The sequence below is a fragment of the Phalacrocorax carbo genome, chromosome 7, assembly GCF_963921805.1.
Source record: "Phalacrocorax carbo chromosome 7, bPhaCar2.1, whole genome shotgun sequence".
NCBI classification, from domain to species: Eukaryota; Metazoa; Chordata; class Aves; order Suliformes; family Phalacrocoracidae; genus Phalacrocorax; species Phalacrocorax carbo.
The window spans coordinates 46674313-46698251 of NC_087519.1; the positions used below are offsets into that span (position 1 = coordinate 46674313).

The 23939-nt window shown below is 46.5% G+C and overlaps 1 protein-coding gene and 1 long non-coding RNA gene across 5 annotated transcripts; one reads left to right on the forward strand and one right to left on the reverse strand.

Annotated features, from left to right (window-relative positions):
- Window positions 1-5633: 5633 nt before the first annotated feature.
- On the reverse strand, window positions 5634-19614 carry CCNL1 (cyclin L1). Of its 4 annotated transcripts, XM_064457871.1 has the most exons (11): window positions 19147-19614; window positions 18862-18936; window positions 18532-18641; window positions 12030-12150; window positions 11555-11619; window positions 10102-10201; window positions 9866-9970; window positions 9442-9583; window positions 7729-7840; window positions 7476-7574; window positions 5634-6429 (listed from the first exon to the last, which is right to left on the reverse strand). In XM_064457871.1, exons 1-11 carry the CDS (start codon window positions 19429-19431, stop codon window positions 6081-6083), a joined length of 1563 nt encoding a protein of 520 aa, XP_064313941.1. In that variant the 5' UTR covers window positions 19432-19614; the 3' UTR covers window positions 5634-6080. The 4 variants fall into 4 exon arrangements, with proteins under 4 accessions (XP_064313941.1, XP_064313942.1, XP_064313944.1 ...); XM_064457872.1 differs by lacking the exons at window positions 5634-6429; window positions 7476-7574; window positions 7729-7840 and adding an exon at window positions 8230-8794; XM_064457874.1 differs by lacking the exons at window positions 5634-6429; window positions 7476-7574; window positions 7729-7840; window positions 9442-9583; window positions 9866-9970 and adding an exon at window positions 11317-11330.
- Window positions 19615-19674: 60 nt separating this feature from the next.
- Window positions 19675-23006, forward strand: LOC135314398 (uncharacterized). The gene is made up of 2 exons (XR_010373898.1): window positions 19675-19808; window positions 19924-23006. It is a non-coding gene; the product is annotated as an uncharacterized LOC135314398 (long non-coding RNA).
- The last annotated feature ends 933 nt before the right edge of the window (window positions 23007-23939 follow it).

The following is a 23939-nucleotide window of genomic DNA, read 5'->3' on the forward strand; positions in this document are numbered from 1 at the left end:
GTCCTGTTGGGGGTTTATCAGGCAGTAACAGCTTCCCGATGCCACCATGACGTGCCTGATGAGGGTCCCCCGGTCCCCTTGGGAAGCCCGTGGCCTTGCTGTGATCGGCTGCTTTGAGACACCCTTTGGGAGTGGATATTTACATTATCTGGAAGCCAGATTAGTTATCTGCTGGTGTTGCTGAAACTCTCCTCCAGTACTAAGACACACCCCCGCACGGGGACACCCGCGCCGCCCTGGGGAGCGGGGTGCAAGGGCCAGGCACGGGCAGGCGCTGGGTACGGTGGGGTCTGGGCTGTCAGTGAGCTGAACAGAGTGGTCATCAGGGGAACGCGTGGGGCAGCAAGATGTGTGTACCACCCCTTTGGAGATAAACCTTTTAATGCTCAGGAGCGTTAAACTGAGCAGGACCAGTTTAAGGGGACATCTTAGAGGGTTTTTGTGTCTCTCATCTCCTGCAAACCTGGGACAGCTTTTAAACTACTGTGGCTCAAAGCAACTTAAATTCATCGCTTCCTGCCTCAAACCACTTTAAATATATATTTTTGTGAGAGATGCCCACCAGCACAGTTAAGTCAACATTCATTAGGTTTTCTCATGTACAGCAGCCTGAAAGAGCTTGGGCTGCACCCGTAAACCCCATTTTAATGCCTTGACTCTCATGGCTGCAGTTGCCCTGAGTCTTTTAGGGGCAATTCAAGACAGTCCACCTGAGCTGTTGCAGGGCCACGTGCGGCTGTTTTTACACTGATGTTAAACCTGGTTGATACCACAGTATCTCAGATGCCTGGTGGTTGATGCCCTCCCTTAAGGCTGCTCCCATCAGTGGCTCCGCTGCTCCCAGCAGCTTGAAGTCAGGTGCTTCGCTGAGCATTTGACCCTGACTGATGGGGCTGCTCTGCCCATGTCACCCATAGGGCTCAGCCACCCCTGGCCCAGGGCAGGGCACCTGTCCCCTCCTTTTCTTCTGGTCTGTTTCGGTGTGTTCAGCAGCACCACAGCACAAGCCCGGCTCCAGCAGCGCCTGGGCACACGCGTGAGCATGTGCACGCAGCGGGATGCTCGTGTCCGCTTTGCAATACTTCCACCTACAGAATAAAACCCAGAACGGCAGCGGGAGCAGGCAGCAGCAGCCCTGCGAAGCGATGGGTGCCCAGCGACCCGCGGGAGCCCAGCCGGCCTCAGGGGAAGCTTTGGGGGACTGGGGCAAGCCAGAGGATGTCTGCAGAGGTGCTCGTGAGCCCCTTGTCCTCTCCAGAAAAACTGTGAAGAAGGATTCTCTTTCGTGGGACAAAAATGGTAATCTCTGCAATTTTTTCCCCTTCCACTGGAATATAGACTTTTTTTTTTCTGGCCAGCTTTTCTAATTTTAACACATTTTTTTTTTCTCAAAATGTCCTGCTGGGCTGTGGCTGGGCAGGAGATGGGAATGGAAAGCTCTTTCCTTTACGGAAGGGTTTTTTCCTAAGCGGGGTGTAGTCGCTGGTGCTCTGCTGCAGCACCACGCGTGAGCTGCGCGGGCGCACGCCGGCCCTGCTGCGGCCAGGGGAGCGAGGGGCACGGGGCGGCTGTGGCAGGTTCGGTTCCTGCCCCAAAGAGCTTTCAAGAAACAAGTTTGTGCTTTGGAGAGGGGAGAGCAAGAAGGAGCTTAGACAGGAGAGTCATGGACTTGGTGGCTCGTGGATGGGGCTGTTGTGAAATTATGGATTTCACCAACATTTCCTGGCAGGGGCAGTGACCAGGGAAAGATTTTGCAGAAAAGGGTCTGTAATCGCTGCCATTAGCAGCAACGTGCAACGCACGCTCTGCTGCCGCTAACCTGCGGGCTTTGGGGGTGGATAAAGCCCTGACGAATACTTGCTGGGCCAATTTCCCTCAAGAATGTTCTTAAATTGTTCACTACATTTTTCTTCCCAAAGTATCCAAAGCTTTTTGCCCACATACATCCTTCCAACATCTGTAACAAAGCTGAAAGTGAAGGACAGTTGCAACAGTTTGAATGCACTCACTTGAAATATTTGCATCATTTTGCTGAAAACTTAGTCAAAACATTTCAACAAAATCCTTTTTCTGAGGAAAGGCAGCGCTGGGGGTGAGCCCAACCCAGCCAGACCCTCACGCCCGAGGAGAACAGGTCAGCTGCAACATTTCCCACCAGGCTGCAGGGCTGTGGGTCAGGGCGGTGCGTGGCTCCTGCTCCTGCTTCACCCTGCTGCCATCTGCCACTTTGCGAGGACGGCCTCTGCTCCGTCGGCGTTAAGCAAACATTTGCCTGTGGCCATCTGGGTTCGATGGCGCAGCCCGAGCAACGCTCCTGCCCGCTGGCAGCAGCACAGGCTGCCCCTGAGACAGGCGTCGCTGAAAGACTGGAAATATCTTTCAGTGCACTTCATCCGCATGCTCCGTCGCTGGCTTCTTTGGCATCGCAGTACTTCCATCCGTGCTGGTGAGAGAACGAGCACGGTAAATCAGGCGTAAAGGAACGGGGCAGCACATGGGGTGTCAGTCAGAAATAGCATTGCGGTGGGGCATTACAGAGCCTCTTTCTACCACAAAAGCATTTCCACTCTGAGGGGAAAAACGTTTGAACACGGTCTCGCTGTGCAAGCGTGTCGCATACCGCTGCGCAGAATAAAGCCCCTACAGATGACGAGCTCAGTCCGAAACAAGTCAGTGCAAGGCGCTTAAAACCCTGTTCATTTCTCAAATACACGTGCCTGCCGCTTCCACCGCCCGGCGTGGCTGCCCGGGCCCGTAGCGAAGGCCGAGCTGCGGGCCCTGGGCAGGAGCTGCAGGGAGGCACTGCTGCCTTGGGCGCTCCTACGTTCGCGCGTCAAGGGTGGGTCACTTGAGCCACCGCATCCTTCTAAGTTTCAGCTGTTGAAGGGTTCCCATAAACGACTCAAGCTCACGTAAGACATTGAAGAATTTAAAAGTAACAAGTATTACAGAAAAATATTTCTTACCTACTGAGAAGTGCCTCTGTAGCCTCACGTGACTCCTGGAGGTTGACCTAGATGTTTAAAGGTCAAACAGCGCTTTCAGATGAATAATTTTTGTAATTTAGAGTTTAATGAACACATAAGGACACTTCAGTCTTGAGAGAGACATGAGATCTAGTTGTAAAAATAACGCAGCACCTTCCTTGACTTAGGCTTTGGCTGATGCTTCACAGTGTGGGTGACAGTCACTGCGCCAGACCTAGCGCCGGCGTGTGAGACGGCGGCACGAGACCCTGATGCCAATCCTCTCCCGGCCCGCCACGCAGCTCCTCAGCGGGTGCCATCTCTCCCGGCACGGCCTGCGTCAGGTCCGCCTGACTGCCGCGAGCAGGCCGGCACGTTCACTTTGCCGCTGCCGTTGTCCCCTGCTGTAACCAATGGAGCCGTAAGTTTGGGGGAGCCGCTTTCTTCTGGTTTAATCAAGCCAGAAAGACTAAGGAATTCATAGCATGGCCGTGGGAGAAGGCAAAGGAGGGGGAAGCTCTTTCTCAGGTGCGGCTCAGCACAGCAGGACAGTCAGGCCCTGGATGCTCCCAGCTGTGCCCAGCAGCCCCAGCTGTGTGCACAGCTGGCTCCGGGGTATGGCTGGATCATACCTGTAACCCTACCATCAGGTATTTAAGTATTTAAGCTTGCCTTCAGACTGCTGCACCTGCTACCTAAGGACCACGGACCACCCGAGGGGACCCAGCCAGCGAGACAAACAACTCGCTCCCCGGCTTGTGCTTCCGGTCGCTCAGAGCCCCAGCACATCTTTTCTTTACAGCACTGACCTGACATACTCAGGCTTCGAGAAAGACCTGCTGCTTCTGTTTCAGTAACCAAACCCACTTATTTTATGGCCTGTCCTTGGCAAAGACGTTGCACGGTTAAGGCTGCCATACACAAAGCTGGCTGAAGACATCATCTTTCCCCCACGGAAGAACAAAACATGCAGCTTCTTGCTGGCTGAGCGCAAAGCTCACGGCGTGAGCGATCTGCAGCAGATGGCGTCTAGACGTTCAACATCACCAGATGTTCCAGCTTTACGTGGAAGTTAACTTCTGCTCTTCAGCTCCGGCACGAGGGGTGCTGGAAGCACCGGAGGGCGATTAGTGCTTACGCATAAACTCAAATATAGAGGCCGAGCCCTGTTTGTGTTTTGCTCCGATACACAAACTCTGACGTTCAACAGAGCTTGAGCCAGTTGTGCTGCTACTTCAAAACTGGGTTTTTATTGCTGCCCTAGACTACCTAAATACTTGCTTCTAGGGAAAAAAGCTACCTTAATTTCCATAGCAACAACCCATTTTTCCTGAAAGCAACAAACAAGTGAAATAGTTACTGCAGATTAAAAAAAGCACAGAGGTAACCAAGGAACAGAGGAGGACATTTCTATTTTTCCACTTTTCAAAAGAAACATACTCACTTCGTCTATTTCTAGAGAACAGATGCAGATCGGGCCTGGCAGGATGCTGGGTAGCTGCTTACGAGAACGCACCAGTTCCAGGGAAGCTTGTGCTCAACCACATTTATTTTTTTCTTTCCCTTTTGAGGTCTGCAGAACACGCGGCTGAACAGAGCCCAGCACTTGCTCCCGCAGCAGCACGGGACGCCGGACCCGTTTCAGTCCCTTACGTACGGGCTCATTCAGCTTCTGTCTCTGCCCTGTGCTGCAGGTGAACACACGCCCCCGGGTCACCTCCGCCAGAGCCATTAAATTGTGAGAAGCGTTTCAGGAGAGCAGAGGGCTTTTCAAGCTGCATGAGCAGTCTGCACACCCGCAGGGGCTCCAGGTCAGCAACTAAAGCTTGCAAGGACAGCCAAGCACCTTTAGGCTTAAGATTTTGTTACTACCCAACCAGTGACTGAATCAAATCAAACTCCTCCTCACCCATTTCATCTCTCCTCTACCTGCAACTCCACCCACAGCTGCCCCGCGCCAGCCTTCAGCAAAACATTGTTCATCGGCACTGGGTACTGCTCTGGCAGCAGGATGTGCAGGAGTCACCCCGCACACGGGTCAGCTTCCAGCAGCTAACTGACCCGCGCCTCATGCTGCAGCACACCCGAGGTGCTTAAACCAGACGAGTCCCCAACAGAGTCAGTGCGACCCTTAAACCAAGTGCAGCAGCACGCCAGGCACGGGGGGAAGGCTCTGCTGGCAGATGTGCCCCGGGGAGCTCAGTGAAAAGCTTTGTAAGCATTACACTTGCAGCAGGACCCTTCTACCGCCATCATCCCGCCACCAGGAACGGAAGAAGGGAAATAAAAATCCCAAAACTTGATCCCTCATTGGCTTCTACCAGACGCAGCTGTAGGAGGGGCAGGAGCAAAATCCCGACCACCCCTTGAGAGCTGAGACACAAGCAGCCCAGCCCCAGCCTGCTGAGGGCAGCTCTTTCCAGCTGCCCACTCACATCAGCTGCTCCCCCGGGCTTCAGAGGTCCCTGCTCATTTACTCCAACCATCACAGGTGCTCCAGAAGCAGACCTGGCCTCCCAGCTACCTCTGCGAGGGAGGACACTGATTTCTAACACTTTCCAAGTCTTCCATCGACATCCCACATGCCCCGTTAATCTGCTATGGTCCAAGTGACAGCTTTTAAGAAAATGAAGTTTAGTTTCAAAATATTTGCCATCCAACAGGCAGTAAAAAAAAAAGCTTTATATTTTATTTCCTGTAAAAATCTTTTAACACATGCAGACTAAAACCAGTGTAAGAAAGTAGCCACCATCGTTTAAACAAATAACTATACTTAAATATAAGTGTCTGCAATTGACTTGTATAAAAATAAGGTACATTTTGCTTCTTTACAGAAATCCATTCTCCAGTTCTCATATCGATAAACAATACACAACTCTAATACATATAATTTAACCTGATCGCTGTCTTCCATCAATCTGATACTGCTAAGGTATTATGTGCAAAAGTTGGTAACAGTTTCTTTCCCGAAAGAAAAAAAATCTACGTTTTAGAAAAAAATCAGATACTGGGTTTAAATTAATCAAATCCTAATCGGTTCCTTTGTTCTCAAATAAAGAGTCCGTTTACCGTATTATATACAGGCTTAACTAGCAGCCAGTGCAGGTGCGAACCTCAGCGCCTGTGCCTGCCGTGTCCCGACCGGCCGCTGCCGTGGTGTTTGCCTTTGTGAGACCTCTCGAAGGAGCGGGACCTCTCGCGCCTGTCTCTGTGGTGTCCCCGCTCGTGCCGGTGCTTCTTGGCAGCATCAGAATGATCCCTGGATTTGCTCTGCGAACGCGAACGCGACTTTTTCCTCTTGTGACCGTGTCTATTTGCGCTCTTCAACTCCTCCCTGCTATGCTTGGTCTTCAGGTGCGGCGAGCCGTGGTTGTGGTGTCGGCGAGGGCTGCCGCTGTGGCTACGGGACCTGCTTCTCGATCTCGAGCTGTATGTCCCGGACAGGCTCCGCCTGTTATTGTAGCTTACAAAAAAAGAAAGTGTTAAAAAAGTTAACACACATCTTCCACATGGAAGAAAATAAAATTTAAAAATTCAATGCTTCGGAACTTCCAAATTACTGGAAGAAATCAGAGACTATTTCTCCCACAGGGGGAACTGATGAATGACAGTGACTGTCCCAGAACATGCTTTTTGGTTGAGTTCCTTTAAAAACAAGAAGCCAAACCCAAACCCAGAAAGCAGCACCTTCCCTAATTATTCCGCTTTCTCAGGAATCTTACCCACAACACCAGATTGCAAATTGGTTATTGCCTTTTTATCTTCAATGATTTGGCATTCAACAATACTTGGGGGAACACTTCATTGAGATCTAAGTTGGCAGTTTCTAACTTGGATGTCAGTCTGAAGATTCTTTAAAAATCTATATATATGTATGTGTGTATATATATATATAGTGCCAGCAGCTCTCACTGCATCACCCTGCACAGCTCCCCCCCTTCCCCGGTCACAGAAGAGCAAGAGTACTGCACAGCCAGACAGTCCATGACGCAACACCAACAGAAGATGCGCTCTCCCACACGTTGGGAAGAAGCTGCGACACACAAACTGCCTCCTGTGGCACTTCCCACCACTTCAAAGCAGACGGAGTTCCAAGAGACTGCTTGCATTTCTAATGGATTTCTTGTGAAGGTCATCAAACACGGCAAGACCACTTTACCCTCACTTCATTGCAGACCCATCGTATACATGTGCAGCTAGGGTAGTCTTACATTCCTATTTTACAGCAAAGCTCTTACAGCTTGAACTATTAGCGGCAGTTACCAACAGAACTGCTTCACATCAAGAACCAAAAGCCTGAAGCCAGACCCAAGCCTCACACTTCTGCTGGCCAGCAGTTAGAAGCCTGTGCTAAGCATCTATGAGCTTCTCGGAGTGACCTTGTTCTTAGAAATGAAAAACCCTGCTGAAATATCCCAGAGAAGTAATTACGACAAAAAAACCCTGCCCCGAAAAACCCCACCCCTTCCCTGCATGCCCCCACCAACCAAACAAAAATCCACTACTCACTGCCGCCTTGGCGTGTGGGATCGAGAGCGTGACTTTGTTCTTGACCTAGATCGAGTAGCGCTTCTGCTGCTTCTACTTCTCTTGCTTTCTTTTCTCATGCTTGGGGAAAAAGGAAAAAAATAAGTGTTAAAACTTCTGAAGTATTCGTTACTTCCATGAAGCAGCTCAAAAGTAGTTCACTGCACTTCTGTTGAAAAACAGTTTACCATTTGTGCAGAAGTCTTCTCTTCACCAGGAAGATATTTTTACCTACCCATTGTAAGGGCTCTTTGAGGCTTGCTGCCTCTCTTCTGGCTCTTTTTTAACGGTTTTGGTATTCAGAGATACTGGACTCTTCTCTTCAGTTTTTACTTCTCTCGGGGAAGCTAAGAATTAAATTCAAAATTAGATATTTTATTCATAGATTGTGTAATAAACATACTGTATCCTTTATACACCTTTACCAGCATTGCTCAGAACGTGACTATGAATTCAATAGCTATTATTTCATTCCATCTTTCCATTTATAGTGCACTCCTAGAAGAGGACACTCGAGTGAGATGCCCGTGGGGAGACGCCATCATAGTTTCAAGCCAACTGCCTGCAGGGGGGAGAAGAGCACTAAGCCAGGCTCATCTGAGATTTCACCCACCAGGGCCCAAGTGGTACAAAATAAAAGCTGCCCTTATGGCCCACAAATACAGAACTTCAATTGTTAGATACCTTGACAGTTAATTTCCAATACTATAGAAAGAATTAGGACTGAACAGCAAAGTTGCAGACTTTGGTTTTTTATTTGTGGTACAAATACACTGAATAACAAAAAACTTCCATTTAGAAGTCCATCTGTCTCTACAGGCAGCTGATACAGCCCAGAGATAGATTCGCCTTTTCTTGGGAGGGCTACAAACGCGGTGTTCTGGCACAGTATCTGGCCTGCTGACGGTAAGGCAGAGTTACTGCATTATGACTTACAGCACAGCTTCCTAACCCGATAGGATTCAGAGGTTTAACATACAGAGAAAGGCAGAAGCTTTCCCTCAGTTTGTCAGCTTCCAAAAAGTCTTCCAAAACCCCACCAAAGGTCCTGCTTTCACTCAAACGCTTCTAACCTAGGCTCCCACTTCACAGAAATAAGAAAAAACCTTTAATTGCTTAGTGAGAAATTTACACTTGCCAGCTCAAAGACCTCTGGAAACTCAGGTGTGTTGTTCTTAAGTAGTATCTGCTACAAATACTGCTTTCTCCAAACAGGTTCATAAATTCCTGAAGAGGCCATGTAACAAACCCAGGCCTGTGCTTTCTGCTTTACCCACCATCACGGGACCAACGCTCACGATCTGTTGGCAGTTTACAGATCAATAGCAGCATTAACAGTTAAAAGCACCAAGACAAAACTGCCTGCTCTTTGTTTCATTAGAGTTCAGATAGATTTATTGGCTGGTTCAAGATACTCATTACAGCAATTTATTCACTCTAATGCCAAGACAGCACTGCGACCTTCCCTTCTCCATTTCCTGACCACAAGCTGTCATCCTTCACTGCACTTGGACAGTTGGCAAGTGCATTAAAGAAAAGCAGAGAAAGCAATTTTCAGATACCTGCTGCAAAAGGAACCATGAAAGCTATTGTGACAACCCCCCCCAACAGAGTAAATCCAGAGTCTCACAATAACATACAGCAAACGCCCGCGTCTAAACATTTTCAAAACAGAATTATCTCAAGGGTGCATATTATTAATATATCACTCTCCTGTCTATGGAGGTAGAGAGTAAAGCATCCCACTTCCCTCTAATCTGCTATTTCAAGGTATTTAAACTGGTTTTAAAGTTTGTGTTTTAAAGAAAGATTTGTCTTGCTTCTTAGTTCTGTGAGAAAGTCTAAATTGTCTAACAGCTCAAGAAGCAAACCTCTGGTTTTTTTAACACTTTGGGGCACGGATTTAGAAGACCCATCAAATAGTATTTCTTTCAGAAAACAAACTTACATGGTTTGGATGCAGGAGAAAAGCCACCCAGTGTTGAGAGTGCTGGAGTTCCATCTGGATTTAAACCTTTTGCCTTCAGTTTAGCTTCCTGTAGTGCCATTTTCCTCTTTTCTACTTCTTTATCCAGGAATTCATAATTGGGCTGTTGAAGTAACATTGTGGTAAGAAGCTGAACTAATGTAATTCACATTTTCATCCCATTTCTGAAAAATGAGTCAATTATCTTTTAATCCAGTAATTTAATCTTTTAGTCCAGTAACATGACGAACGCCCATAATTTGCTCTCACACTCCGCTCAGAGAAGCCACACAGCAAAGCCTTTCCAGTTAGTAGATATGAATACAGGTGTTTCCAAACACACTTAAGACTATCGTGAGACAGCTCAGGCTTAATCGAACAGGAAAACGAAACATCTCACAGCTACCTTCTTCCTGGTGTAGAGCTTAAGAGTTGTTAAGCATATCTCCTGAATCTCCTCTTCCGTGGTGCCAAAGAGCAAGAACCAGTGAGGACGGGTAGGTAGCGGAATCTGAAATTAACACAATGGAAAGCTTAAATAGAGCTTACAGACCAGGCTTTTGTTTTAAGTATTTTAATTTTCTTGAAACCAAATTACTAGCAATAAAAGGCAATGCGAACTAAAGACAGTTGAATACTCACCTGCAGAGCTCTAGCAGCAAGATAAATACAAGCACATGCTATAGTCTCTGGCTGAAAGCGAACAAACACATTCGTTCGAAGGCTGTCATTCATGTAATTCCTGAAAAAAACCGAAACAACAATATTTATGAATGGTTGGATCTCAGGTTTACACCTATCTATTTAGAGGATAACAATACTGGAGACTCAATTGACTTTATTATTTTTTCTGTCATTATATTAAACACTTGCTTTCTTTCAAATTATTGTATTAGATGTTTACATTTGTTACTTTTGTAACAAAGTTTGCACCATTGCCACTGCTTTGAAACCCCAATGCAAGTAAAAGTATGTAATGGCTACTTCCTAGGTAGGTATATGTTAAGTTATACCATGAAGTGTCCACTGAGTTAACAATCTAACAAGTACTTTTTAGTCGTCCAGCTGTTTGCTTTAAACACCAACATTCTTGTATTTAAAAATCAATACGCTTAAAACGCAAATGGAAGCATGAAAGCATGGTATAGATTTAACCTACCATTTTCCAGAGGCTAGATGCAACCTATAAAGTTCATAAAACATTGCATTTAAATCCTATGTGTGCCTTGAGTCACATGAACTTCATCCAGAGAGAGGCATCCATTTTGCTCACTGAGTGTTGGAAAAAGACCTGCAAGTTAGTAATGGGCCTCCCCTTCACTAAGCTACCGTTCTTCCACCATGGTGGCACTGCCAAGCAATACATGCCAAGAGATACATTTAAACAGCAGAGACCTCCATCGATTTCTAAGTTACTGAGCTACAGGAAAGAAACAAACAGCAGTCAGTAAGTATTGACTCTACAGAAAACCATGCCCAATATGGCTTCTAAGTGAACATGCTGCATGCACTGTAATTTTCTTTTTTAAAAAAGAAAAACCCTGAAGTTTAGCCAAATGATAAATCAACTAAAATGCTGGCAGAAAGTCTACCCCATGTGTCCTTTAAATACACTACAGTATACAGTAGCTAGGCAACAAATACATTTAGAAACATTTTTAACATTTACTTCTAAAAGCAAATATACAAATCCTTTCGACACCCAGACAGAACTAGAAGATGCTGCCCGATGGATATGGACCACTTCAGTGAATCTCGGATGAGAGCTTGCACTGGGTTGGCTGGAGAGAAGGGCAGCCAAACAGGCCATCCCCAGGTCATGGGCTGAGGTGCAGAGGGCAGAGCTCTATGACTTACCATCATGGACTACCCTTTAATTAAAGAGTAGAAAAAAGAACAAAGTTAAATTGAGTTCTCCATTACGATAGTGGAATCAAGCCGTGAAAATAGTAAGCAGAAACAAGCACTAAAATGTTTTAAAAGTATATATTTGTATAACAACTTACATCTCATTGCTTTGCATATGGATCGTCAGGCTTGTTATTTCTGCTACTATTTTCCTGGCTCAGGAAAATAATGGAAAATAACAACTTACCAGGCTGTCTGTACCAGGGTTTGATTACGTTCACATTCTAAGACTTGCAAATACATAACAATGATCTGAGGAATAAGGGGGGAAAAAAAACACCACTCAGTTTTAACACATAAAGCAACAGTAAGGAAGTATCTACGTATAGCCAAACAGTATTCCGAAACAATGGTCTCTCCTCCTTTTCTAAGCACACACTGTAAGCTCACATCATCCAATCACATTCAGACAATGCTTTATTTTACTACTTTTCTGTGATTTTCAAAACCAGCCACCCTTAACATTTCCCAAGGAAGCAACTTCTACCGAAGTCAGCATGACTATTTGCCCAAGCACTCTGGCAAAAGCATTCATGATAACTACTAAGGAACAAAGAGAAGAAACTGGGTCATTTTTACACCTGCATTTCTTGTCGCACAGCTCACAATGATGCCATCGAGGTGGAATAATATTTACAATTATATTATTTCTTATAACTCACCTTATGTGGATGCTTGACATGAACACAAAATCCCAACTCCTTCAGTACCCTCCTTTCTGCTTTGATTACTTGATTTTTGGTGCTTATGTAGTTCTGATCAAGTATCAGGGGGCTTGGAGTCCTACAGTTTGCAAGAAATAAAATCAAAACTGTTTTGCATATCCAAAAAGAGCGGCATCTCTGTTTTCCCTTCCAACCAACTAATGGCAACAGAAACCGGTTTTCAACTCCTGCAAGCAAGTTTAAGCATTAATCTTGTGCTGTCCAAGTTTAGATAGACTAGTTTAGTTTCTGCTTTTGACTAGCTACAGATTAGATGGCCAAGATAAAAAAGTTATCCTTAGCTACTGTGTATGCAAGCTACACTGGCCCAGCTGCTGGAACGAAAAGTCAGCTTTACAGTGAAGATCTTAAAGAACCTTTACAACACTTCATGACAGAGGTGGGGGAAGGAGTGTGATATAACTACCCTTGCTAGGTAGGACTTCAAAGCAGAAGTCAGCTAGAACAGCTTTTTTTACTGATATTGAATTAGCAAGCTTGTGCTTTATAAATTGCAGTTTCCAATCCACTGGAAGACAAGATTATTCAGATCTTCAGAGAACAAGACAGCCCTGCTACTGTGATACACAAAAAGCCTACTAAAGCAAAGAATTTAACCTCTGAAATTGTGACAGATCTGCCTGCAATTCTGAACACTGCACCCACTAATCAGTGGATATGTCAACTCTGCTATTTGCAAAACAAGAGCTCATTTCACAAAGATTCCTAACTCCAGCGCTATCAAGTTCTAATTCCTTTCAAATCCAACACCTGAACTCTCTGAAGCATTTTTAACTCAAATAACTTGCTGTAAGCTTTATGCACAAGCATTATACTTCATTCTGTATTCTTTCCTTTGTCTGTGCTTAGACTTGACCTTTCAGCATTCCACATCGTTTATTTTAATCCACTTCCTCCTAAAGATAGACCAGCTTTTTCCCTGTTTGTAGTATGCCTCATATATTCCACATGCTTTCCAACACAGAAGAATGGGTTTGCAACTAGTTACACTCTAATAAACCACAGTCTGTTTACATAATAAACCTAGTACAGCCCAGGCACTGGTGACAAATTTATTTTACATTTCCTTCAAAAGAAAAAGTAATGCAAAGTGGATTCAAAATACAGCTTTGGTTTTATCAGACAAAGTATTTAACTTCTAACTTGTCTTTGATTCTGTACAAGTTCCACACATGGATCCCACTTCCCTGATAGGTCACAGAGTTAAAAAAAAACACCACACACCAAAAAACAACCAACCAACAAAACCCACAAACCAACAAAAAAAACCCAGACCAAAAACACTCAAACCCCTTACATTCCTACCCCAGGAAGAAAAGGGTCATTACATTACAAGACTAACTGAAGGGCTTCCCAACTTCAGTAATCCACGTTTTATGCTAAGACTTCTGCAGTCACCTGGAAGGATGCGTATTACCATTGGTCAAAGGATACAACAGCCATCCATCCACTTCACTAATAAAAGCACTGTGTTTTATAATCATGCACTTGAAGCATGAGCTCCCGTGCTCTTCCCAGGGCTGAGAAGCAGCTCCCAGTACTTTTGAAATCAACTACTGCAGCTTCTCGGTGCCAGGAAGAACCTACAATTCAAGTATGAGCCTTACTACTTCTGCCTCCTAAAAAAACCCCACAGGTTTTCCATGTTAGGTAAAACTAACTCCTCTAGTTAAGGCTTACTCTCACTCTTCAGGGCAGGTTTACAAAGTCTGTGATTTCAGCTACCCTAACTATAACCCAGTCAGAATACGTTTGGGTTGTATTTTTCCCACCCCTAACATTAACTAGAAAAGAAAAGCTTTTGAAGCTTCTTGAAGTTAACTACTTAAGTAGAGAGGCTACAATTTTATGTTAACACTCAAACACTACAAAGGCTGCCTGAACACAATGCTCTGGAGTGGGAAACTGGATGACCCAGGCTGAAGTTCTTCAAATCAGTGAAACTGGTTCACTGCCCATTGATTTCAACTAACTACAGTGGGGTTTATAACAACATTTCTTCCAATATTGCTTTATACAATTTTATCTAGACATCACTGACATTAACAGGATCTGCAAGGCATCATTCAGAGTTTAGATGTCCAGGCTTAGCTTATCTTGTTAGTAGTACATGTCTCAGAGGTGACAAATCTTAGATGAAACCATTAGGGCAGCTACGACTTCCAGTCTAATTAAAAAAAAAAAAATCAACAGCGGGACAGCATGACTGCATGGGATCATCCACCAACCTGCCATAGAATTACTATCTTCCACAGGTCTTTGCATTCTCCGAAAGCTATGTAAGAAAGTCAGTATTATGAAAATACAATAAGGTAGCTAGAAGTGCAACAGGAAAGACTGTGGGCCTTACTGTATTTTACATTTCACTGTCCTTCTACAGGGCCACAGGATCAGCACAAACAGTTCATATTTTGGTTGTACATGTTCAACAGCAAAGCAGTAAGAAGCCAAGAATTAAGAAACTCGAAAGTGTTCTTTACTCTGTTGTCCCACATTACTCTTGTCACTTATGACACGCAAGTTCTAGAGATCTACAGGTCTAAGGCAGCCATGAAAAACCATCAGTTTATCCAGACAGTATTTCCAGAAATAGAAAAATAAATGCAGCCTTTTATCCACTTAGGCGAAAAATAAAATCTGCAGACTTTACTGCACCTTATACAGCGGGGAGCCTGACTTTTGCCAGTAATAAGATTTACCCATTTATTACTTTTGCCATAAACTCCGAAGTGTTGGTAAACGTAATTATTTAGAAGTTGGAAACTTCACAGAGATTTCCCTTGGAAAGCTTCTTAACTTTCCTACTGAGAAAAGAAAAAAAAGAGAAACTTTGCTACTGCATTTGCAGCACTTAGTTCTCAGTCCAAGAAGTAATCATTTTACGTCCAAGTAACAAACCAGAGAAAGATAATTTATAAGCCTATATATAAAACGTAAGCTTTCAGCCCTATATAGCCAAGCAGCATTACAAGTTCGTACTTTGAATCTGCTCTCACAAATCAGCACTAGAGCTCCAGGCAAGACTTTAGGCTTAAGAACAGAGAGCGCACAGTGCCCATTCTGGTAAGTCAATCCAACACTTAGTCGCAAAACTTTGCCGGGATTTAGAGACTGCGTAACAATCCAAAAGATTAACACACACTGCAATGTATTTGTAACCATAAATAAATTACACATATCCTCTTTTTTTTTTTAAATCCCTCTGACAAATGAAGCCCAAGTTCTCAACACAGCTACAGCTTCATTTGATGTAATATTAAAATTTAATGTCTTTGGAATGTCCAGTACCTCGGAGGAAAAGTACCCTGCATGTAGTTTTGTTCATAAGGCAGAAAGTACTTCTGACAAGTACAGCATAACATCAGCATCTCATTTCAAAGACCAGATCTCTCTTATGCCAGTCAATTAAGAGAAGAAAGCGAGTTCTATATTCGTCTCCAACGTTGTAAATACAAGCACCACAGATTTATAGAACGGTTTGAAGAACACTAAGTAGTGTGTATTATTAACACAGGCCACTTCCAGTGCAATTGCATGAACCTGTTTGCTGCAACAGAGGTAAAGAACAGCTGACCGAGCATCTCAAACCAACATTTGTGAGATTACATAATGACAGGAGTCACATTTGGTTCCAGTCTCACAGGGACTTTCTGCAGCTTTCAGGCACATTTAAAGATAAATAAAATAAACTTCAGACTACATTCTACATGTTAAACAATAGTTGCACTTCACTCAGAACACAGATGTTTTGGCAGACAATATTTTTCAAAAGCAGTATTTTCATAATACGAGCTTTTCTCCATGCACACAAACATTTTTACATGCAGTACTACGTGACATAGGCTCATGAGAGATCCAAAAGAAAATACGCTTGCCCAAAACACTTTTCCAGCTTTTTCTTACTTCTCAGTATTAGAAATATCACCTAGCAGTAACTCAGTTGACTACAGGTCTTACAAAAACACAATTCCAATGCAATTCCCAGTTCTGCAAACAGGTACATATAAGGGACCGCTTACATAGTAATTTATATAAATAGCTTTACAAATTTAGAATTCCGTATCCTTGTGAAGGCATGGTTTACTATGAATTCAAACTGCAATTATACAGAGCCAGAAAGTGGAACTAAGAACCCAAAACTGTTTAAGAAAGACAGAAAGCCTACTCGAACTACTCAAACTTCATGTGCAGGTTAAGAGCTACAGTAAACAGAAATACTAGACTAGAGGTGAAAAGAAAGTACAGCAGCCTAACTGCTTGTTTCAGTTCTGGGTTGTGTGTGAGAAACTAACTATGGCCTAAGTGTTAGCTTCAGATAAAAAAGAAAAGATTAAGCTAGTATTCTAAAAACCTGGACAGCAAAGAAAAAAGCTTATAACAAGATACAGGAGTTCTTCCAAATGGTTCACCAGCGGCCAACCTGTTAGTCCCCCGATTCCAGTGACCTATTCTCAGAGCACTGGCTTCTCCTTGGGGATTTTCGATACTTCACTCACTGTTGCCATGACGACAGCTTCATCTTTATGTACCACTCCACATCACCCAGGCTTTGGTAAATGTAGCTGGTCGCTGTATAGTCGGTTGCAAGGGAAAAAAGAGTTGAAGTTAATAACATGTACAGATTATGTAATTGTAATCTTGTAAAAAGTACAGAAAAATGTTTACATCCTGCTTGTTAAAAAAAGAAAAAAAAGAAAAAAGGCAAGCCTGAATGTCAGACTTCAGCATTTTAAAGATTAATTTCATGCAGATTCACTCAGAATCTCAGAGCAACAGTACCCATTTCTCCAGAAAATAATGGGTAGAAGTGCACGACTTCTCTTGACATGATGCATTTTAGACACCATGTAACATGCACAAGTGACATTCTGATTTGGAACAGCCTAGCTGGAAAGATTTAAGTTCACAGGTTAAGTTCAGTTTCTCTGATCCTTCGCACAGCACAAAGAAACAGCTAATTTATATTCTCATTGCAAAGAAGAGCATTGCATGTGATTAATTAACCTTCACTGTCTGGACCAAGGCCAAAACGTTAAGAATCACTGAACCAGCTTCAGCAATTCCAATAACCAGGCTCCCTTATCATAACTGTAGTAAGAAACGATACCACCAAATTCACATTTGGCATAACTTCACAAAACTCTCTCCAGGCCATCAGGGATAACTTTAAGAAAAACACAGAAAACCCAAAAAGAACAAAGCTACATTCTAAAATATAACACCGAACTCTTTTTATCTAAAACTAACTAGGAAAGCATGAACACAAGGCAGTAAAAGCAGGAATTTTAGATGCAACAGAAGCATAACCAGGATAAACACACCAAGAAATAGCTGGTTCCCCTAAGGGATTTCTACTCTAGTTCTCAAAAAAGGTTACACAACACTAAGATTTAAATGCCTGCTGTAATCTGGTGATACAGAGCAGAGAAACGAAAGTGTGAATTTAAGAATCTAGCTGAAAGCAAAATCCTTTTTTAACTGTAGATTACCTTACACTTTAAGCAATCGGCCACTAAAAGTAAAGCTACTTCATCACAGCTGACGTCTCCAATCTCACAGACTACAATACTGCTGCGTGACAGATTTAGAGAAATTTTGCATTTAATAACAACTTAGAAAACTCCTCTTCAACCATTCCTTGTTCCTTCAAATCAAGTCAATTTGCTTTACAAATGAAAACATACATCGCTTTACACACCAGAAAGCAGTATTAGGCACTCACAACTGAGAGCAGTTATCCAGATCTGCACACAGATCGGGTAAGCTTACACTCCACCTTCACAAGCACACTCTACCATGAAAAACACAAGTCTCACTTTTTGCAATTAAAGATGCCTTCAGCTTCCAAGGCTCAATTACACATTCCCTGTTGAAGTGGTATCATTAAAGCTGCAAACGCTGTAGGCCAAACCATACTTCTTTCCAGGTGCTTTCTACAATTATTTTTTTCTTAAAAGTAATACTATCATTACTGGGAAAAATTCAGCTTTCACCTTCAGTTAACTGATTTTATTGGCACCATAACCACATTTGGACAGCTACATACCAACAAGAGGAAGGCATTAAGACTACTGAACAGTTAAAAGTCTGGAAAATATACAGAAATCCACTAATTATCTACTCGTACCTGAGACTACCTTTCAAGAACTACAAAACATCAAAAATCAATTAGCAACAGACCTAAAACTACAACCACGAACCTAAAGCTAGAACCAATACTCGTGACTTGTAGCTATGTAACAAAAACCGGTCTACCAAGTAATCAAAAGTAACGGTAGAAGAAGTCAGCATTGGACTGTACTGCCTACATAGCAGCCAATGAACACTCTCTCCTCAATTTTAGGTCGTTGAACTTAGCCTGGAAAAATACTGTGGATTGAAAACTGCAGTGTACATTAGTGACAACAGATGCTTGTGTTCATAACGAAGCTAATCTTACCTTTTTGCTCTTAACTGCCGCAAATGATGGAACACATTGATCACGTCCCTTATACGACGAGGCGCCTCTTCGATTTTGGATGCAAGATTGATGCAGGCCATAGCAACAATCTGAAAGGAAGCCCCGTTTCCATAAGAAAATGTTTTTTAATCGCGGTAAGACTAATACTACACCAACTAAAAAAAAAAAAAAAGTACCCCGCGGCCTAAAGGCTCGAAGAGAGCCACCTCTGTAGCATGTGGCTGGCCACATTCACTGGTGTCCCAGAGCAGCGCTCAGTGCAGTCCTCCTCTTCCCCCCCCTCCCCCCGCTAGGCCGTGCCTCGCTCACCTCGAAGCTGTGCTTGACGAAGGACTTCGAATAGAAGAACCGATGAAACAGCACCTGCCCCGTCGCCATCGCCACCTATGACCGCAGAAGGAGGGAGGAGGAAGAAGCCGGGAGTCAGTTACAGGGCCCAGCCGCCGCCGCCGCCATTTTGTGTCAGGCACCAGCTGGCGCCGCCGCCGCCACCCCCGCCCCCCCCCCCCGCCCAGCCGCCTCACACGCCCTTCCCGCCGCGCCACAATGGCGGCGCCCGGCCCGGCCCGGGAAGGCGCCAGTGCCCGCACCCACCTGCGGCAGGCGGAGGAGGATGCCGGCCGCCTGGATGAGCTCGCAGCCCAGGATGCGCAGGTCGGTCTCGCACTGCAAATCCAGGCCGTCCTGCATGGAAGGAGTGGGTGAGAGCCGCTCCTCGGGGATCAGCGAGTGGTCGATGGTGAGCGACACCTCCGAGTAGAGCCGGTCGCCGATGAGGATGCCCGGGGCGGCGGGAGCCGGCGGGGCGGCAGCGGCGGTGGCAGCGGCGGCGGGGGGGGGCGCCGGGTGCGCGGCAGAGGAGGAGGATGAGGAGGCCATGATGGCGGAGTACGTCCGCACCCGCAGCCGGCCACGCACAGACTAACGCGGCCCGGCGCCGTGACGCAGCACACCGCGGCGCCTGCGCGCGGCACCATGGGAAAAAAAAGTCCGCCGGCCCCGCCCCGCGCGCCGTGGGAACCCGCTGCCGCTGCGGGGAGCGGGACCGGTCGTTGCTTCTCTCCGTTAAACGGCAGCGGCGGGGAGGCTGAACCCGCCCCGTACCGGTCGCCGGGGCCCTCGGCAGGAAGATGAGGCGGCCCCGGCTGTCCGCCCGTCCCTGGGAGGGGGCCTCGCCCAGGCGAGCCGTCCCCCGCCTGAAGATCCCCTTTGGCTGGGGAGGAAGGAAATGAGGACACGCGTGGGCCCCTGCAGGCGTGCGTTCCCTCCCGTGGGGCGGAAACCGCTCGCACCACAGCTGCCCGAGGCCTCACTGCGCCTGGGACGGAGCAGGGAGGCTGGTGTTACTCTTTTTTTTTTTTTTTTTAACAGCACTTTCCACTGCAAAAGGTTTTAAACAGCAAAAACCACTGTACGCTTCACAGAAGTGGAGGAAAAGGAAGTTATGCCGGTTAAACTGTGTTTTAAAGACCATGTAAGTTAACTGGTCGGTGCCCTGGGTGTGAGCTCAGCCTGGAGGTGCCACAGGACTTTGTGCACTTGGAATATGTAACAGAGAGGAAAAAAAAAAAAATCCATAAAATCCAGTAGGAAAGTAAACAGGGTGGCTGTGGCGCAATACTGACAGAAGTTGGGCTGCGCATTCCCAGGCTGGAAGCATACTCCAGCAAAAAGTTACCTTCCGCTTCATTTATTAATGGAAACAAAAAGGTTAAAGCAGCTACACCAGTTGAAGCCATTGTACATAAATGCGCATTGTCGGGGGAACAGTCCCACGCCGAGCAGCTGCCGCAGCCCCCCCATCTGCTGTGTTGCCCCGTGTCTGCCCCACGTCACCCGAGGCGGTTGGGACCCTCGGCCCCACCGCACACACCGCCCAAGGTAACGGCTGGCGGAGCCAGTTCCGGAGCCTCTCCCCTCCTTGGGCTGCTCACGGCGTAACCGGCCCATCCCGCCATGCCAAACTCGGGGCTACGCGGGCCGTGATCTATGCTCGCTATTCTTTTACTTGCTAGAACTCATTATTTTTGCAGGCTACGACTTCTCAGTTACGCCATGAAAGGCTGCATGGTAGCTCTGCTGATTCTGATGACGAGGTGTGCCTCATACGATGTGTTTATTTCCAGTAAGACTGTCTGAGCGCTGGAAACAGCCGTTTCAGTGGGTTACGATGTTGCTACTGAGAGGTTTCCATTGCAATCTTATGCGCTGCTTGAAAAAGACTATTCTTACAAAACATGAACCACTTGGTTACAACCATGCAAACCACATAAACACAGCGCCAGGATTTCATCGTGCTCAGCCACTCGCTCCGTCCCTGTTTTTTATTTGGAAGAGAAGCCATCGGCGTGCTGTTCTGGCAGAGGCCGCCCCCACCCTGCCAAGGCACCGGCTGTCCCCGCTCCTGAGCGAGTGGCTGGAAGCGGCCCCTCTTGGGGCCGGGCCGCTCGGCGGGGCAGCAGCAGGGTGCCCTAACTGAGGAGAAGGGCGAAGCGGCCCCGGCTTTGGGTGAGGGCGGTGCCTCCCCGCGCCGCCATCACCCCCTCAGCCCGCCCGGCTGTCGCAACGGTCTCGCAACGGTCCCGCGACGCCGCGACCGGGAAATTCCCTCCGCTTGCATCACTTCTCGGAACGACCGCACCCTCACCTCCCCGCTGGCCGTATCCCTCCGCGGCCGCACGCCCGGGCCGGGACTACGTCCCCGCGGTCGTAACTACACCCGAACTGAAAGGAAAATCCCGCCCCGGCAGACAGCTTCGGAATCTGATTGGCTCTCTCGGCCTGAGTGGCAGAGCCCCCGTCCCGGCCCCCGTCCGCCATTTTGTGTGGGGGAGTGGGGTGGTGTCCGCTTACCCGCCCGTGTCCGCGGGTGTCCCACCGGGCACAGCGCTGTCCCCTGGCACGGTGCGGGGCCTGGCGGCAGCCGCCCCCCTCAGCCGCGGGGTTGGGCTGGCCCTGTGGGTATCACCCCGGCGGGCAGGACGGGGCTGGGAGGGGGGGCGGCCCTGTGGGGTTCCGGCGCCTTTTCCTGCCGGTGGCGCGGCGGTGTCGCCGCCTCCACAGGCCTCTGTGGAGAAGGAGATGCGGCCGGCGCAGGCCTTGTCTGGAGCAAGGACCTCCTCTCTTCAGAAGTCCGTCTGAGCTCCCTTCCGTCTGGGCACGTTCTGCTGGTTTCTATTCATGCTCTCCCAGCCTAGAAGGGCCCGGAGTCCCACACATTCGCAGCAATGCATTGAACCCGTCTCTCATGAGCCAGCGTGTGTAATAACTGAGTGGTCTGATCAGTAATGCAGCAGCAACTCACCAAACAGCTATAGACTGCAAATAAGGAAGTATCTCAAAGACAAAGCTCAGGGCCCACAAGATCTGCTAGAGGGGACAGGATCGCTATTAACTACCCACGATAATTTCATGCATGGGCAGGGGACACCTGTCAGTCAGATGGGCTTCTCAGTGGAGTTTTGACCTTGTGGGACAGGCTGAGAGCTCTGCAGGGAGGGTAAGGTTGCAGTGCTGCAGAGGGCACAGGAAAGATTTGATTTTCCTTTTTTTTTGTTCTACATTGGTTGTTGAGGATGAGCAAACCTGATGGGAGCACAGGGCTCACAGGGCATAAGGTTGCCTAATCCCCATGGAGTGGGGCCAGGTTGCAGTAAAATAATCAGTTGAGCAAAGGGTCAGGGTTGTTCACTGCTGCCGGGATTCATTGTGCTAAGAGAGCCTAAGATAAAAGCATTTGTAGAGAAATACAAATCCAAGATTTTTAATCAGGGACAAGAAAATTCAGTGCAGGAGCCTCACCTGCCGGGCTTTCACAGGAATGGCCTTGCTGAAGGAGGCTGAGGTGCGTGTGCTCCTCCTCAGGGCGGCCAGCACGGCCTGTGGAGTAGCTGGGTGCGGCACCTTATTTTGTGTCATGGTTACAATGATTAGTCAAACTTCCCTGGTTTTACAAGCAAGTCTTTTAGAAACATCAGCAAGTCCACAGTACGTGCTGTTTGCTTTTTAGCCTTCCTTTCCGTTTATAGTTTGGGGTTTGAGAGCCAGTCTGTAACTATCACTCAAACAGTGCTTTTTATAGAAATAAAGCATTTAACTGGGAGGTGCTGTACTTGCAAGATCATGACTCAGCAGGGGTTCTAGTTAGTTGGAAGGGTTAGTGTGCTCGCTCTATGTTCCCAGTCCTTTCGCAAGCTCCCTCCCTTTAGCCATGTACTGAACAGTCACTGAGATGTAAAAACAATTTTACATAGGTTCAAAAATTCCCACCACCAACTCAGAACATCACTAGTCTTTTAGAAACCTGCAGCAGTTCTCTGTGTTGCATTAACACAGCCAAGAAAAGTCCAGTGAACCCACAACACCAGCACTAAGCAATGTCAAAAGCAATTTACAGTCCATTGAATGTACTGAAGATTAAAGAAATAGTAATAAAAAGGAGAGCTGGGAAAAAATTGCCATGGTTGGCTCAGTTCTCTAACCCTCAAATTACTCTGAAGGTGAAAATACTGGGTTCCTTGGTATTTGCAGAAGGCAAACAGCCCTTTCCGTTTCCATAGCAGTTAGCAATGTGTGCCAAATGGGCTGGAAAGAAGGAAAACCAAGAGTCATGCGAGCAGCAGGTGTAATTCATTGCAGTGGAATTTGCCCACCTTTTTTTTCCACACACGCTAACACACCCATCGTGTATTAGTTTTAATTTGCTTCGGTTTTCCAGGTTACACTTCGCTGTTTTAATAACCTGAAGAGAAGCGTATTTGCTTTCCTTAGGTGGCTCAACCTCCCCATACCTTTCTTAACAATTCTTGATGTTTTTCATATGTATATTTTTTAATTCAATAAAGTTGAGCAATGCGTTGTCCCCTCAGCTGTTACACAGCTGGAATTCTTAGCCATGCCAGAAAGGTTTGCTGTAGAATGTTTAAAAATAAAGAGTGCAAACAGCCTGGACTAGCCTATGAGCTGGTACGTGATGTCTCCAAACTGGTGAACAGGGAGTGACATTAATGTTTTATTTTGCAACACAATCCACAGGAGGTGGTGCTCACGTTAGTGGTCCCCTTGCTGCAGAAGCGTACCCAGATGTGTGCAGGAGACAAGCCTGTTAACGAAGCAGCATGGTAAGTTCCTGCTTTGTTGCCAGGACAAGGTACACTGCTGGAGAGCAACGGCGATCAGTGGTGCCATGAATGGGATTGCATTAACGAGCCTAATTCTCTGGTGCCCTTTGGCCTGGAACTGTACAGTTCATGGAAGCGCTTTAAGTCAACCATACGCAGGTAGCTACTACCATTAAACAGGACACCACAATACGTGTGTGTGGTGTCATATGTTCACACGTAACAGCCTACAATCATGGACAGCATGTGCAACACTGGTGTCCAAGT

What these genes read in the sequence shown, in the direction of transcription:
- CCNL1 (XM_064457871.1), bottom strand. Translation starts at nt 19,431, where the DNA reads ATGGCCTCCTCATCCTCCTCCTCTGCCGCGCACCCGGCGCCCCCCCCC. An exon ending in TCGTCAAGCACAGCTTCGAG is followed by an intron (nt 18,642 to 18,861) that starts GTGAGCGAGGCA and finishes GCTTCCTTTCAG; the next exon opens with ATTGTTGCTATGGCCTGCAT. An exon ending in TCAAAGAGCCCTTACAATGG is followed by an intron (nt 7,575 to 7,728) that starts GTAGGTAAAAAT and finishes TTTTTCCCCAAG; the next exon opens with CATGAGAAAAGAAAGCAAGA.